The sequence below is a fragment of the Octodon degus genome, unplaced genomic scaffold (assembly GCF_000260255.1).
Source record: "Octodon degus isolate 3935 unplaced genomic scaffold, OctDeg1.0 scaffold00012, whole genome shotgun sequence".
Taxonomy (NCBI): Eukaryota; Metazoa; Chordata; class Mammalia; order Rodentia; family Octodontidae; genus Octodon; species Octodon degus.
In genome coordinates this window covers 15,584,603-15,601,062 of record NW_004524588.1, presented here as the reverse complement: position 1 = coordinate 15,601,062, position 16,460 = coordinate 15,584,603, and the positions used below count along the sequence as shown (strand labels likewise).

Sequence of the window (16,460 nt, the reverse complement as noted above, 5' to 3'; positions counted from 1 at the left end):
AATGACTAAGGTGGTGTCACAGTTGTGGTTTTGAACAACTGGAACTGGGAGATTTGGCCTTCCATTTAGAAAATCTCTGCCTCACCTCTGTTCATGAGCTAGAAGTAAAAAACAAGTCTTCCTAACTTTTAAGAGGAACTCTTTAAGCTATCTGAGTAAGGAAGGATCTCTTAGAGATAGACCAAAAGCAAAAAGCACCAGCTGAAAAAGAATTAATAAATATCTGTAAGATGGCACCATAAACAAAGTAAAATTAAGCAAGGTTGACACTCACATAAATGTCCTATAGTTGACATATTATTCTCTATGGGATTACTTGCCCTGTCTGACAACAGTTATAACTATCACTGCCCTCCAGAATATGAACAGAGAAAACACTAAGGAAGAAATGTAGAGGACCATCGAAAACATGAAATGAAACTCAATTTCATTAAAAATCATAAATTGGTTTGAAATATTTTAAAGAAATATTCAATAGCTTTTTTTAACCCTTTGATTTTTTTTTTTCTTTTTGCGATATTAGAGATCCACCTTAGGCTTTATGCATGCTAAACAAGCACTCTGCCACAGAGCTATGTCCCCAGCCCATCCATGAAATTATATACAATCAAATTCAATAACATATGCCATAGTTTTATTTTATTATCTTTAGAAGTACTTTGCATGAAGTGTTTTTGAGAATGAGCTTTTGTATTTACTGGGAAACTTCATTGTCCCCTTTCTCCCAAAACCAATTGTACTTTTTAGTATCTGAAAGCTCCACTAGCACTTTTCTGTTCCAGCACCCCGTGATTGTCCTCCAAGAAAAGTCTGAAAGGCAGCTCCACGCACTCCCCAGAGTTCATTCTCTCTGCCCTTTGGCTGTCACAGCCCTCATCACGTTCCTTCTCCCAGGCTTCTGCCATCTGAAGTTTTCAAAAACTGAGCCACTTGACCCCCTTATCTATAACTCTTGGTAAACATATACTTGGCTTCCTGAGGAATAGCAAAATTCACACCTGAATCTTCAGATCTACTGAGTCCGTTCCTAGGTCTAGCTGGTCTCATACCCACCCTACCATGTTACTTTTGGAAAAAACTCTTATGAAAAGCTGTTCTCTGGAGAAACTGAAAGAAGTACTGATCTTAAGCAGGTATCCATCTCTGAATCCAGAATGACCACAAGTTGGATGACAATGCATTGAGTTATGTCTGTCTTTCCCTCCACATGCAGGTATTTTGCAGAAAGGGATACTGCCTCAGCTCAGCGGGTCCTCTCTGACTCTCTTCACCCAAAGTGCAGGTAAATGTTCAAAATAAAAGATGGATTAGAGTGACTGGGAGAGGAAAGATCACCTCATGGGAGGCTGTAGATGAGATTATCAGGAGAGATAATCCAGCACAGCTGAGATAGCTCTTGGACAAGCCCTTAGGATAAGTGCTGTCTAGAGTGTTAGGACTTCAAGCACACGCCAGAGTTTAGATGCAAAGAGGCACCACTGGAACATATTCATACTGTCACTTGTGTCTGGGAAGATTGACCAGTAGGCGTGAAAGAAGCACAGGTCCTGAGAGAAAAGTTTTGAGAGATAAGGAGTGTGCAGGGGAATAGCAGGAAGAAAGGGATTCCTGAGGTCAGTGGCCGCTGAGAAATTACTGTGACAGAAATTACTGAGTCTGAAATTACCAAGGCTATTGTTTGTTTGCTTGCTTGTCTATTTTTAAATCATTCTGAATTATTTGCCTCTTTATTTCCCTTTCTCAATCTTTTTCTTTAACTGAATACATGAAGGGATATCACTAAAGAGGAAATAAGGTATTTGCTTGGCTTTTGTGTTTGGTTGCTTTTGTTTTAAAATGAACTTTAGAATTTTTGACAGAAATGTGGATAATTGAAAATGTTCCCAAATGGAACATTTCCCAGCTTTTTATCTAATGTGGTTAATTATTTGGAGACTGTGTTTTAATGAAAAGCTGAAAAGCAGATTATACTAATCTGATGGAAAACATCCAAGAGCCTTTCTCCAGCCATAACCGTAGCTGTGACTGGTCGGAGAGACATTCTGAACCCTGCGCTGACAGGGCAAGGTGTGCTCACCACCGTGACCTCACCCCCAAGAAGGATAGCTTGTGCGGGAATTTTGTCAGACAAAAAAGATTGTCCTTCTGTTAATGTATTTCTTTCATTAATATCAGTCATATTTAGAGAGAGAGAGAGAGAGAGAGAGAGAGAGAGAGAGAGAGAGAGAGAAGGTGTTTGTTAGTAGCCATTTTTATGAAGAGTTCTGTTACTTTGTGGTCATGGTTTTGTTTGATTTTTTTCTTCTCAGCATTGTGGAAGGTTAGTTGTTAGTATTCTTGTTGTCTAAACAAATCTAAATTTTTACCATATGATTCTCAAAGTTCATGGAAAGCTTTATTTGCCCCCCATCTTGCTATTATACTCATTTTAGCTTCACTTGTCTAAGGTTCATTAAATCACATTATACTTTCCCAAATTTAAGTTTAAAATCTTTTTTTAACTTAAGATCATTTGATGTTCCTAATTTTAAGGAAATCCCTTAACTGTTTCTTGGTGCAGTGCATGGTTACAATCAAGCTGGTCTGTTTTTATTTTATTTTTTTGTTCTGGTTTTTAAACTGCATCTTCTCTATTGCTTATTCCTGTGGTACAGAGCACCTGAGCTCCCTAAAATTGGCTAAGTCTGTGTATACTCAGGGGGCATTTCCTAGAGGAACATCAGGCAGAAGACAGGAACCCTCTGTGGTCCTTGCAAAGTAACAGTAGTCTGAAAATATTTTTTGGTTAACCATGGAAAGGAGAACAATTTTGTCTGTGAGCCAGTATCAAAGAAAAACTTCGTATTTGTACTTTCTATGTCAGCCATCGCAGAGGAGTTGAGAGTTTGTGTATCTATTCTTTACTTAAGAAGAGACTGCATTTGTGTGTGTGTGTGTGTGTGTGTGTGTGTGTGTTGTGTATATGCATAATAAGCATGGATATAACATTATAGTTTGTATCACTCAAGCCTCAGTGCAGTTGAAGAAATGAAGATCAGGTATTGTTTCTAATTGACTGTGTCACTCACTGTGTACAAATCAGAATACTTTAGAAATCTACTATCCATCACTGATGACTGAAAGAAATACCCTAAACAGTTAGGGTGTCAACTCTGGTTCTGTCAGACCTTGAGTATTCCACCTGTTCAGCGGCGAGAGGACAGCACTCACTAGGAGAGCGCCTCCTGCTGGGCCTTCAGCCAGTGACACCTGCTGCTCTTGAAAATGTCCATGCGTGGAGTCCAGGCACAGCTGGCAGGATGAGTGTAGAGTCGATTCTAAGAGGAGAAGTTCGGCTTAGTTTTTAAGCTTGCTGTTTGTTTTTCCTCAAGAAAGGGATCTAATCTTTTTGAGCCAACGTGTCACCTGTCTAATCAAATAAGGGAAGGTCATGTGGCATTTCCTTGAAGATAAAAATCTAACAAATGTAGAGACACTATGTACTTGAAAGGCTTTTTTGAAGAGAAAATAGAAGTTTATAATTTCCTACATTAAAAAATTTACATGTAATTCTTTTTAGATGCATATGAGTCTTTTAAGGCAACAATCTGTTGCTTCTTTGAGTGTGTGGTTTGTTGATTAGAGGTTTTACTTCAAACACAGGTTGCCAATTTTAGCTTGAATTAAAAGCAGTTTCTTGGAATTACACCCAGTCGTTTGCAGAGTAGAAAGTGCACGTCAGATCTGCATAGCGTTTTTGTGTTTCTGTGCTGTGTGTGTTCCATGCGTGTTTTGTAATGCAGTGTCTGCCGTGCATTAGGGAGAACTCGCTCCTGCTAGATGAAAGCCAAGGACTCGTAACTCCGGTGTTACATTTTTATACTGACCTACAATTTTCAGTATAAAACACCCAGTAAAAGTTGTATCATTCACAAAGAAGAGCGGAATGTTGTTGCCGCCTCCAAGACACTGGCTGTTTGACCCAGTGGGATGGGATAGATGCGCAAGTACACGAAATAGTAGAACACAAGGCAGTGCTTCCAAATGCATCTTGACTGTTCCTTCCAACAATCTTTTTGCAAAGTTCAAATTCTAAACCAGATTAAAGCAGGGAGGCTAATACTCGACTGACAGCAGAGCCAGAGGACATGTTGGAGGATTTGTTGGCATCAAAGTTTTAAAACTAAGCCTTAGGGCCAGCCAGATAGCTCAGTGGACTAAAGCGCCTGCTTAGGCAGACGCAGGGGCCGGGGTTCCATCCCCAGATGCATGCCATCCCACCCCCAGGGCACGCTGAGACTGAGACTGAGACTGAGACTGGGTGTGGTGAAGCGCACCTATAATCCTAGTGCTTGGGAGGCTGAAAACAGGAGAATCACTGTGAGTCTGATCTACGTAGTGAGATCCTGTAGACCCTCTCCTAAATTCATTTAAAAAAAAATCCTTCCTTCCCTCCATCCTTCCTTTCCTCCCTCCCTCCGTTTCCTTCCTTTCCTTCCTTCCCTCCCTTCCTTTCTCCTTCCTTCCTTTCTTCCTTCTTACCTATTTACCTACCTTCCTACCTTTGTTTTGCTGACTCATATATTTCTTTATCGATAAACTTGTATTTGGCATCTGACTGTTAGTGTTCCAGTTTGCTGTTTGTTTTTCCTGAAGAAAGGGATCCAATCTTTTTAAGCCACGGTACCCGATAAGTATTCAGAATACACAGACATCACAGGTAAAGCTGAGTAGCTTAAATAAACTCCATGAAACAAGATGAGGCAGAGTCCAGTGTGGAGTCACAATGCGAGGTGACATCTAGGTAGAGAAAAGCGCAATGGCAGGCAGGCGTTCACAGAGGAGGTGGCCTTGGGTAGTTAATGATAAAAGAAAATCATAACATTTGGCTTGTAGCACTGTCTCCCACTGCTGTACCACAGCAAATAGGAGGTAAATAGCAAGGCCTTAAACACCCGTTGCTGAACCTCATGTAATTTCTTACTTCTAAAGTTCATAGTATTCAAATCGATTTGTGTTGGATTACTAGAATACAGACCTCTCTGCATAGAGTTAACAGCTTCAACATAAGCATTAAAAGAGAGAGTAAGTGCCAGGGAAAGACCACCTGTGCTTATTTGTTTGTTCATTCATTCATCCAGCAAGCTCAGCAAAGCAGAGTGGGAGAAGAAGAGAATGGACACAGCGATTGGGTAAGTGCGGGCTGCCCTGTGGGTTGGCGGCTGAGCCAGATGCAGAGCAGAACTGGCCTGGGAACACCGCGAAAGATGCCCCGCGTGAAATTCCACTCGTACTGATGGAAATGCAGAATTTGGTCAGACTTCTAGAAGGAGTAATTCATATGGTTTTAGAATTCTTTGTTTGATTATCTCATACTGCTTTGTAACCAACTGGTAAGATACAGGAAGGTATGACTGTGTGGAAATAATTTTCAGAAATTGTAGAGTTCCATTTGGTAATTTTCTTTTAAAGATTGCTGTCAAGTATTGGGCTATTAGACAAAAAATTACCTCAGAAGCTTTTTAAAATAATACTTACTTTAATCTGAACAACTACTTTGAAGATAACAATATGCCATTTAACAACCATAGCTGATTTCCTGTTATCTTGTTTCAAAATTCTATATCATTTTTAATGCTTTTGCAATTTTTTATTCTCTTTAAAAATATATTTATTTCATACAAAGATGTTTTTGTGCTGGAATTGTAATAGCGGAGAAAATTTAAGAGCTCAATTTTCTTTCATTCCTTTATTCATTTTTGTCTTTTTGAGACAGAGTCTCACTATGCAGTTCAGGCTGGCCTTTAGCTCACTTTGTAGCCCAGGCTGGCCTCAAACTCACAGCAATCTTCCTGCCTCACCCTCCCAAGTGCTGGGATTACAGGCATGTGCCACCACACCTGGCCTTTCATTTTAATAGATGTGTAAAAAAGAACCTAGAAAATATTCTTTGTGTTCATATAATTATTTAAATTTTTCTCATTTAAAAATCAATAGATGATTTATTATAGGAAATACAGGAAAATAAACTCAAAAAATCACTCCAATCTTATTACTCTTGCAAATCCCTATTAATATTTTGTGACATTTCATTCTGGACTTTTTTCCATGTGCATATGTATATGTATGCTAGAATTTGGCTTCTTCTATCCATAACATTTTATATCCTGTTCAAGTTATCCCTGAAAATGCAGTTTTAATCAGCTATAATATGTTACATGAGCTCACCCAATTTATTTCCGTAGCCTTCTTTTACCATGAATAGTTTCTGCATCTTGCCTTCACAAATAATACTGTAATGAATATCTTTAGGTATAGAGCTTTGACCACTCTATTTTTTAATCACATATCTGGAAACAGAATTACTGAATCAAAGTATATGAATTCTCATTTGTCTTTTTACACATTGCTGAAATTTTGTGATAAAATTAAAAAGTCAAGGCTTTGACTGGGTAGAGAAGGAAGGGGGTTTAATAGCAAGTTGAGCCTCAGCTGTCCTTCTGAAGTGCATTTCCCGCTTGCATCACTGGCTTGTGTGTCTCACCTTGCAGGTACTCTTTCGCCATCGTGGGCATCAATATAACCGACCTGGCTTACAATCTTCTGGTCAGTGGCGCCCTAAAAACCCATTTCTACAACATCGCACCAGAAGCGCCAACACTGTCTCACTTCCAGCAAACCTTTTGTAAGTGTCCTGTGGTGTTCAGCATGGGTTTCTGTACAGCACTGCAGACAAGAGGCAGCGCCTGGGACTTGGGGCTTGGCTGCTTTGGGGTCTTCTTCCTTTGATTCCAGTTTTCTCTTTGCTTATTTTCTCTTTCCAAAATATCTGTGTGTGTTCAGGAACCACGGACTCTTCTCTTTGCCAGCTCTTGCACAATACCCATTGTGTCATATTCTGGTTTGACTTAAAGGTGTCACAGGTGTCTGTCTCCCTTGGATCCAGCATGGCATCGCATTGAAAATTACAGCTCTATGGGCTGGCAAATAGCTCAGCGGATTAAAGTGCCTGCAAGCAGGTGCAGGGGCCAGGGGTTCGATCCCCAGGCCTGTTGTGTTGGCCCCGCCCCAGGCACACTGAAATGGTGATTGAGACTGGGTATTATGATGCACGCCTGTAGTCCCAGCACTTGGGAGGCTGTAAACAGGAGGATCACTACAAGTCTGATCTAGTAGTGAGGCCCTGAACACCCTGTAGACCCTTCTCTAAAAAAATACAGAAAAGAAAATTACAGCTCTGAAGACTGCCTGAGTTGGCTGTAGTCTGTGTTTTGGGAGAAAAGAAATCTCCAAGATTAGAAGATAAGGTAGAAAATTTGCACAGAAAGTAGAGCAGTGGGGTACTAATTAAAGACGGAAAATACAGAATGAAAAACTCAACGGGCTGTTCTAGGAAGTCTCATATTTGAAGAGTGGGTGTGCCAGAAAAAGTGAACACTAAATGGTGGGCATCCATGAGATATATCAAGAAAACTTTTCAGGACTGGAAAGTGCTGAAATATGGAAATCAGGATGGATTTCCATATTTAAACTAGTAAGCACCAACACACTCCGTTAAAATTGTCACACACTTGGGTTCACATCACTGTAAAATGTCAGGACACCTGAAAGAGATCACCCTGAAGTTTTCCATTGTTATCAGAGAATTTGGAATTAACATGACATTGGTCTTCGCAACAGCAGCAATATTATATTTTAAAAGTGGAATAATGTTGGCAGAAATTTAACCATTTATAAGGGAAATGTGATTTCCAGTGTAGAATTCTATTCTTAGGCTAATTTACCAATTAAATATTGAAATAAAATGAAGCCTTTTATTGCAAGGTCTTGAACATTTTACTTCCTTGTACCTTTCTCAAGAAGCTCCTGAAAGACACATTTCCACAAAATAAAAAAATAATTCTAAGGGCTGGCGATAGAGCTCAGTGGACTAAGCACTTGCGTAGGTAAGTGCAGGGGCCAGGGCTCGATCCCAGGCACTACGTGCAGCTCCAGCCCCGCCCCCTGGTGCACTGAGCCAGCGATGGAGTCCAAGTGTGGTGGCACATGCCTGTAATCCCAGCACTAGGGAGGCAAAAATCAGAAGGATCACTATGAGTCCAAGCTGCGTAGTGAGACCCTGCACACACACACAAACAAACAAAACTTAATAAATCCTAAAAGGAATAAATGGATCCAAAAAGGAAAAGTGAAGGGAATCTTCAGGTTGAAGGTGAAGAAAAAAACCCAAAATCCTATCTGTGGAATAGGCTCAGAAGAACAATGGCTCTAGGGGAAATCACAAGGCTCTAAGGGACTGAAGGACATGACCCGGCCGACTGTCACCATGTTTGAATGCATTCAGAAGACATTGGTGTACAGTACTTGGAGGATGGCTTAAGGTTAACAAGGGAAACCTAAGCAAATAAACAAGAATGCACTTGGTAATACTGGGCAGTAAAATAAGAGTGAGAATAAGCAAGCATGTGGTTGGGTAGAAGGGTGCTAACTCTTAAAAAAATATCCAGCAGTGGAAAGTGTATTAGCCTTATAGACAGCAGTAGTCAACGTAATCAGCTAAAAACATTAACATGCAGGAACTAGGGCAAGGGAGGCTGCTACTTTTTGTTTTTGTAATGCTACTCATTAAACTATTTGACTCTGAATAATGTACATATCTAACTTAGGTAAAAATAAAAAGAATTTAAAGATGCATATACTTTATGACTTAATAAAATGTGAACTCTGCATAGCTATTACAGCTTGTCTTGACAATTAGATGGTTTACTTACTCCTGTAATAATTCTGACATGGCCAATAAATATTATTAAGACTTTACTTAATATTATTAAGATCAGGCTTTGTAATAAGGCAGACAGGCATCTAAATAAACAAATAATACATAGTGGAAAGAATTTTGTAGTGAGGAAGTAAAGTTGCTAACTTTAAGACCAGCTAAGGCCTAAAAATAGCTCTCATAGTTCACTGGTATGAAAATCAGAGAAAGTTTCTCAAAGCAAATGCCATTGTCAGTGAGACTTGAGGGAGATGAGTGGTGGAGAAATAAAGCAGTGGTGGCTGGACACCCAGGCTGAGGAAGCAACAAGGGCAATGACCATAGTGCAGGAAGGAGAGGTGGATCCATGGGACAGAGCTGAGGGTGTGAGCAGGGAGTGACGGAGCTGCTGCTGGAACTGGAAAGGTGGGGTTGGGGCAGGTGTGACGTGTTCTGTGTCTCATTAAAGAGTGAATTTGTAGCTCAATAAAAACTCATCCTATGTTTCCTTAGCCCATAATATTTACTCTGTTCTATCTTTCCATGCTCGTTAGAGAAATCATGGAAACAAATTTTAAGGGAATATAGAAGGAGTTTGATTTTAGGCAAACCAAAGGCAAGTTCCTTTGGGAAGTCCACATGGAGCCAGAGAGAACACATCCTAATAATGTAAGGTGTTGGAGCTCTGGAGAATTAAAAGACTTAATCTGTAGACTTGGAATTCATCAACACTGGAGAAAAAGCCAGAGCTACACAGTAAAGTGAGGTTCTTCTCCTAGGAAATAGTCAAAGCTAACACCATAGAAAATTTGCAAGTCAGCATAGCAAGGTCTGTTTCATTTCTGCCCTCCTCAGTACAGAGCTTAGTACAGAGCAGGTGCTCTGCAACTCTTTGTTGGATGGATGGATGGATGGATGCATGGGTGGGTGGGTGGATGGATGGATGCGGTGGGTAGATAGATGGGTGGGGTGGGTGAAGGATGGATGGGTTTGTGGTTGGGTGGGTGTGCATGTGGATGGGTGGATGAGTGGCTGGCTAGATGAGTGGGTAAATGGATGGATGGATGGATGGATGGATGGATGGATGGATGGATGGATGGATGGATGGATGGGTGGGTGGATGGATGGATGGATGGGAGCCTAAAATATCAGGTGATGTTTGTTCTTTTAAGTAAGAAAAGAAATCTGGCTGATCTGGAAATTTTTAGCTTTGGCCTAAATTGATAGGTTTCCAGGAGAAAGCTGGCCCAGATGAGTAAGCAGTCAACACTGTACTTGTCTCCCTGGCTATTCTTCAGATTTTAGAAACAGCAGCAGTCTCCTGTGGCGGGGGTTATAGGCAGAGGGACTCAGGAGTCTTGAGAGGAAGCAAAGGCGCCCAGATTTATTATTCATCCACAGGCAGAACGAGCTCTGTGGGCCTCCTCCGCAGCATTCTGGTGATTACCCGTGTCCTTGCGGGTCCTCCGCTCTCCTAACTGGATGCAGTGAAGCAAAACCGAGACACATTTAAGCAGCAATAAATATGCTTCAGGCTCAGAATGGAAAGCCAGATTAATATTCAAAACAGGCATTTTATCTAGGTGGAAGAATATAAGAATATAATAGCTCTATCATTCTGACATTTTCGTGTTATTCGCTGAAAATTGTACTGCCAAGGAAACAAGGTACAAAAATTGCATTCAGTCAAAAGTGCCACTGAACAGGGTCCCACTGAACAGAGTCCCACTGAAGCAGAGGGAAGTTGCATATTGTAAGCAAAGGAAGGTACAGTGGCCAGAAGGAGAGCAGCAATTTTTCTTTGACCTTCAGAAACAAGGCACTAGTCAGTAGGAAGGAGAACCAGAGGAGTGGGATCTACTGGGAGAAACAGCCTGTTGCCTTGGTAGGCGGCCAGCTGGTTTCAGGTCCTGGCTTCCAGCTGTAATTGTTAATTGTGCAGTATCTTGTCTGAGCCCAGACTCTTCCTCTGCCAAATGGAGATACAGAATCTGCACTGCCTTCCCACACAGTTGTTGCAAGAATTAATTGAGAGACTGTGAGGTTAATAGCTTGACCTCTGTTTTCTCCCTCTCCTTTCCACACCTCGTTGCTAGCTTCCTTAGCTCACAGTCACCAGCTATAACTGTATACCTGCCTCGCTCTTTCCAAGAGACAGAATTAGGGAACACAGGGACACTGCCTGTTGCTTTGTCTCCAGTACCACTGCTGCGTCTGTTACATGTTTGTTAGTTGACAGAGGGGTCATCTGACCCATTGGCCAAATGAGCCTTTGAACACTCTGTAATATTATATGGAGTGGAACTTTATAATCATAGCATTCACCTTGGAAGCCAGAACACCATTTCTTTATTTTATTACAGTCATAGTACATGGTCTGTATTTTCCTGATGGGATAGAGTGAATACTAGGAGATCCATCTCTAAGTTTTACAGTTTGAATTTTTAGCCTTAAGAGGAAGTAACATAGGGCTGGGGAGTTAGCGCAGTAGAATAAGTGCTTGTCTGGCAAGCACAAGGGCCTGAGTTCAATCCCCAGTTCCACCAAAAAAACAAAAACAAAAAAAAAAAACCCACAAAAGAAGAGGAAGTATCATGAAAATGCATCAGCTTATGAGCCACTGCCACCTCTACCCCAGCCCTGGCCAACATTTTAACCCTTCCAAGATGTTTTTCTGTTATTGTACTTAAGTTAGAAAATGGGAAAACAAAAACATCTGCATTTATATATAAAATAACATGCTGTACTACATCATCTTTAGAGTAGGTTTCCAACACACCTGCACATTATAGAAAAATGAACATGCTATGTAGATTGCCAGAACTTCAATTCCTCATTAAAAGGTGATGGTAAATGTGGAGATAGAGATGCTATCTATACTGACTTGATTATTCCACATCATACATGTACTTCACATTATCATGCTATAACCTGTATATGTATAATTAAAAATAAAAATTTTAAAAATGATTTTTCGCACTGCCTACTTATCATTGGCTTTAGGAGTGAAGATGCTTTTGCTCTTGAGGTATTAATGAGATTCATCATGAATTATTTGGACTCATAGTATCAGAAACCTGACCCTCTACACAAAATAACCGAGCTGTGTTTGAGTTCAAAAACCAAGGACAATTATATGTGTATTTTATTTATTTAGAAATCATACATGATTATAAATTTCTTTTAGAGCCATACAAATTATATTTAGAAGGAAACCAGGAAACAGAGATGGCATCTTGTAGACCAAATGTTCTTAAACTTCATTACACGATATTCACCCTACTGAATTGCTAGTATGGCTGTATCTGGTAGGATCTCTATTTTTTTTTTTTTTTTTTTTATGACTGAACTATTATAAATCCACAAGCAACAGTTCAGACATGGTGCTTCTATTTTCAATCAATGGGATATTTTAGGATTTTTCTAACAGCAGCAACAGAGATATGGTTGAGTACTTGTGGTTGAGTAGGACACTAAGACTGCAGGAACTAAGTTTCTGTTGGCATTTGTTCAAATAGCCAGTATGGTAAGCAGATTCATACGTGGCACATGAGAAATGAGGAGCACCAGGGATGTCTAGCCTAGACAGGAGGTGAGTGCGGGCATAAGGCACACTTCAGATGCTTGAGTTGGAAGAACGATAGAATTTGTTCCAGGAGCTATCGTGCAGTAGCTCTAGGCCTAGCATGAGAAAGAATCAGAATTTTCAGAATTTGACTCCCTGTCCCCAGAGCCTTCGTGTTGTCCCTGGAGACACTGTGTGTGGGTGCTGCCTTGGCCCCCCCCCAGGAAATCCAGACAGCAGGGGCAGCTGCTGTGGCTCTTGGGATGCTGCTGACATGCTGATCCGGGCTCTGCAGGCATCAGCCCCAGCGCTGGCGGCCCACGGGCCAGCGGGGAAGCAGTGCCGTGCGCCGGCTTTAGAGACAGCCGAAGCAGTCGTGCCAGTTACAGAGAGACAGACTCGTCCTGAAACAAGTAGGACAGTCGCCCCAGAACACCTGAGAAATATTTTCTCCCCTTTCTCTACATGTGTGGAAAGTCATGTCCTTAAAGAGTGTACTCAAAACATGAACAAGAAGCAACGGAGCCACTGGCTGACAATATGCGTCATTAGGAAAGAGGCTGCTCCTAATTGCGTGTTAGAGTGAAATGTGAATAAAACTTTTTAAAAATCTGTTAACTATGTTGAAGGTATTTTCATTGCTAGCTAGTTCTAAGTATGTGTTTGTTCTGGCTTCTCATCCATCCTGTGCCCTCCCTCCTCATCGCCCCTCCTCGCTCCTCCCCATTTCTGTTTATAAATAGAGGAGGAAAAAAATAAAATAAAATAGAGGAGAAGCTGAGGTTCCAGTCAGGGCTTTGGCTTCTCCTGTTCTACTGTGCTAAAGTTAAGATAAATTCTATAATTTTTTTTTCTCTCTCTCTGTCTCCCTCCCTCCCTCCCTCCATCTTCCCCCTCTCTTTCATGCCATTTGTCCCCCTTTTCCCTCTCTACTAATTAGCATTATTTCTTTCAATACATTTTTCTAATATAGAGACACCTGAACTTTCAGTTCTTAATTCAGTTTTAAATGTGCATAAATGAGCGAGCAAATGTTTTAGAGGGGGAGGGGCTACTGTGGGGAACCAAACACATGAAAAGATTCTTGTGTCAAGTGTTTCGCTCTTCCCCAAAATTTTCCCACTCCAGATCATTCCTGGATAACACTCATTAGACACAAAACACTTGAACATGAAATTGTGCTTCAAAGCAGAAAGTCTTAGAAACAGTTTCATGGACCTTAATGGCCCATCTGTGCTGCTCAAATTGATTTACATTGTTATTGTCTCATAATAGATTGTCAGAATGCATTCATTTGATTTGTCATGGTAACTTGAAACTTTGTTAGATATCAAGAGAGAAAGGCAGAGCCCAGTGATTTTGAAGAACCATACTGTAACTGGGAAGGAGAGAACGAAGCAGTCACTGTTGGCCTTTAAGGATGTGTTCCCAATATGATTCATATGAAGAGATGGCAGAATTGATTTGTCTTTCTGCTTTTTGGAAATGAGAATAATTCCAGAACCAATTGCAAAACTCTTGCAGATTGGTAGGCCACTACTCCAGTGGCCTTAAAAATACAACCTTAAATAGTCGCCTTTGCTAAATTTTGATGTCTTCTTCAGCTTCTTGTTTTGCTCTAATTCAGGATGCTTTTAAATATAATTAAGGACTTTTTCTCCTGCACTCTTATTGTCTTATCTCTGACAGGTTATTTGATGCACGAATTTCACGAATTTTGGATTGAAGAGGACCCCATGGACATAATGGAATTTAATCGTGTGCGTGAGAAATTCCGCAAGAGAATCCTAAAACAGCTGCAGAACCCAGACACGGCGCTGTGCCCACACTTTGCTGCCTCGGAAGGTTTAATCAACATGTAGCCACCCACTCTGGCTTTAGTGGAAACCCTGGAACACTGCCTCATTGTTGTGTTAGAGTTCTGCTTATGTCACAGCTCATACACTGAATGCACATGGTGATTAGATGCATGCCTTTTGGTACAGTATTTTCGTCTCTTGGTCATGACCCCAAGATCCCCAGATACCACTGTTTCTGGAGTGTCTGTCCTCTAGTGATGCTCGCATTGTGGCATTATGCAGTGTTACATCTTGCCTTGACACCCAGGTATGGAGAGAGTTTTCTATTTTTTTAGAATTTTTTTTCCTCTCCCTCATACTCAACATTAAAGACTTGTATTTCTCTAGCTATATTTTGTATGTAAGAGGTTTAGCTGAATCCTGTTCGCTGAAAGCCTTTTAATTTATTGATATGTTTCATGACTACTGCTGCTAGCTTTTCAAGCCAGATTCATGCTTAGACCTCATTCTGATAAAGTGTGAGACTTTACATTAGTGCAGACAGACACATGATAAGCCAAACTCTTCCTGCAAACATAGCTGCGCTTCACAAAGCCTGTAATGAGGCTTGCAGAAGTATTTAGGTAGGAGCTGTCTCATGTGAAGTACTGCAGAATTATATCATAACCTAACCCCAGTTGCAGTTGTGTCATCGTCATCTGGAGATCAAATTATTTTATTCCCATAATCTCACTGGCTTGGATGTCTAAGTGTATTTATGATGCTTGGAGCCTTAGGAAAAAAGTGAGCATGATTCAAAGGCTGCTAAGGAGGTTTCACTGCGCGTCTCTTGCTGAGAGTTCGCCCTAGCACTGTTCTGATCCAGGCATCTTTGCTTGGGGAATCGCGTGCTGGCTGATTTGTTTCCCATGTCAAGGGGCAAGATTTAAAAACAGCTTGTAAGAAAACATATTGCAGGAGGGGAACCTAAGCTGTGGCACTGCGGTGCTTCTTGCAAATAACGATCTTGTCTTGTATCAGTGAAAGAAGCGAATTGCTTGGAAGAAGATAAGTCAGATCATTCCAAAACTGCAAAGACTCATTTTGAAAATGTGATTTAGTTTGGAATTATGATTGTGGTCTGTTGCATAGTATTTACCATGGCATTTCATACCCATGGTATTTTATACTTTCGGACTATCAATTTTAGTATTATTAGATGTTGTGTAATCACTTGCTTATTTAAATGAATTTTGAGTACTGCCTAACTCAGTTATATGAATAAATTACATGTCATTCTACTGTACTGTTAGAGTGGATTTCATTTTAATGTGTTTTTTACTCATACACCTGGGTATGCAAATATGTGCGCTAGTAGAGTGTCAGAGACAAGCCAGAGCTGATTATAAGTCGCTGTCATTCAGAGTGACAAGTGTGAGCTACAGTGTGTTATGTCTGAGAGACTTCCTTAATCTTGAGGCTTGCTGGAGTTTTACGGGAAGAATAAGGTCCAATTTTTCCTTCATTACTTCCTATAATATCTTCTGTGGCTCCTGCAGGAAGCTGAGAAGAAGAAAACACTAACTACCCATTGTTTCCATCGGGTTTAGCTCCTCTGAGACTGTGTCCCACCTTCCCGTGCAGCATTTGAGGTGGCAGCATTTGCATTGGCTCTGTCACTGCCCCCAGGACCTTTTTTACAGTGCAAAAGGGAAAGAGCTGCCTAACAGACAATGTGTAGGATGAGTAAGGGTGAGGTGGTATCTTCTCTCTAGAGTAAGCATGAGCCTAGTAAACTGCCTGTCTTGGGAGCACTGAATTTCCACTGCAGCAGCAGCTGCTGGAGAAGGATTGTTCCACATGCAGTAAGGTCTTTGTCAGCTACGCATGTGCACTGTCTCCCTGCGGTTCCGCGTCACTGCCACAGCTTGATAGCATGTGGCACCTCTAGCAGCTCGTGTCTCTTCTGTTCAGGTAGAGGTGGCTGATGCGGACAAAGCTAGGTTTCCCCTTTCTGCTCTGCGTACACTTTCCTTCTGTCTTAGCATGGCTACAGGATTTCAGGATGAATAGCTCTGCCAGCTCCTGCTAGCTCTGAGCATCAGAGTCCTTATTCATGCGTCTGTGGAAGATGCATTCATTCCTCCCCGCAGCAGTAGCAGTAGCAGCAGCAGCAGCAGCAGCAGCAGCAGCAGCAGCAGCAGCAGCAGCGAGGTGAGAAAGAGAAGAGGAGACAACTTCAAAAGCATCGGAAATGTGTGAGAAGCGTGAGCTTCCCTCGAGTATTTTGGGCTTGTTTCTATTCATTCCGCTGAACGAGGATTGACCACATAAAATGTAAATTGTGTAGCAAGTTTCTTTCAAGTTTTCTAAAACACTGCTT

At 41.1% G+C, this 16,460-nt stretch overlaps 1 protein-coding gene across 4 annotated transcripts in view; it reads left to right on the top strand.

Annotated features, from left to right (window-relative positions):
* Window positions 1-15,361, top strand: part of Elmod1 (ELMO domain containing 1) — a 73,790-nt gene extending 58,429 nt beyond the window's left edge. For all 4 annotated transcript variants that reach the window (XM_004626128.2, XM_023709598.1, XM_023709597.1 and 1 more), the window contains 4 exons: window positions 1,214-1,282; window positions 5,121-5,171; window positions 6,531-6,664; window positions 13,989-15,361. In XM_004626128.2, the coding sequence (XP_004626185.2) occupies window positions 1,214-1,282; window positions 5,121-5,171; window positions 6,531-6,664; window positions 13,989-14,161 (427 nt within the window). In that variant the 3' untranslated portion in view covers window positions 14,162-15,361. The remainder of the gene's footprint in view (window positions 1-1,213; window positions 1,283-5,120; window positions 5,172-6,530; window positions 6,665-13,988) is intronic.
* The last annotated feature ends 1,099 nt before the right edge of the window (window positions 15,362-16,460 follow it).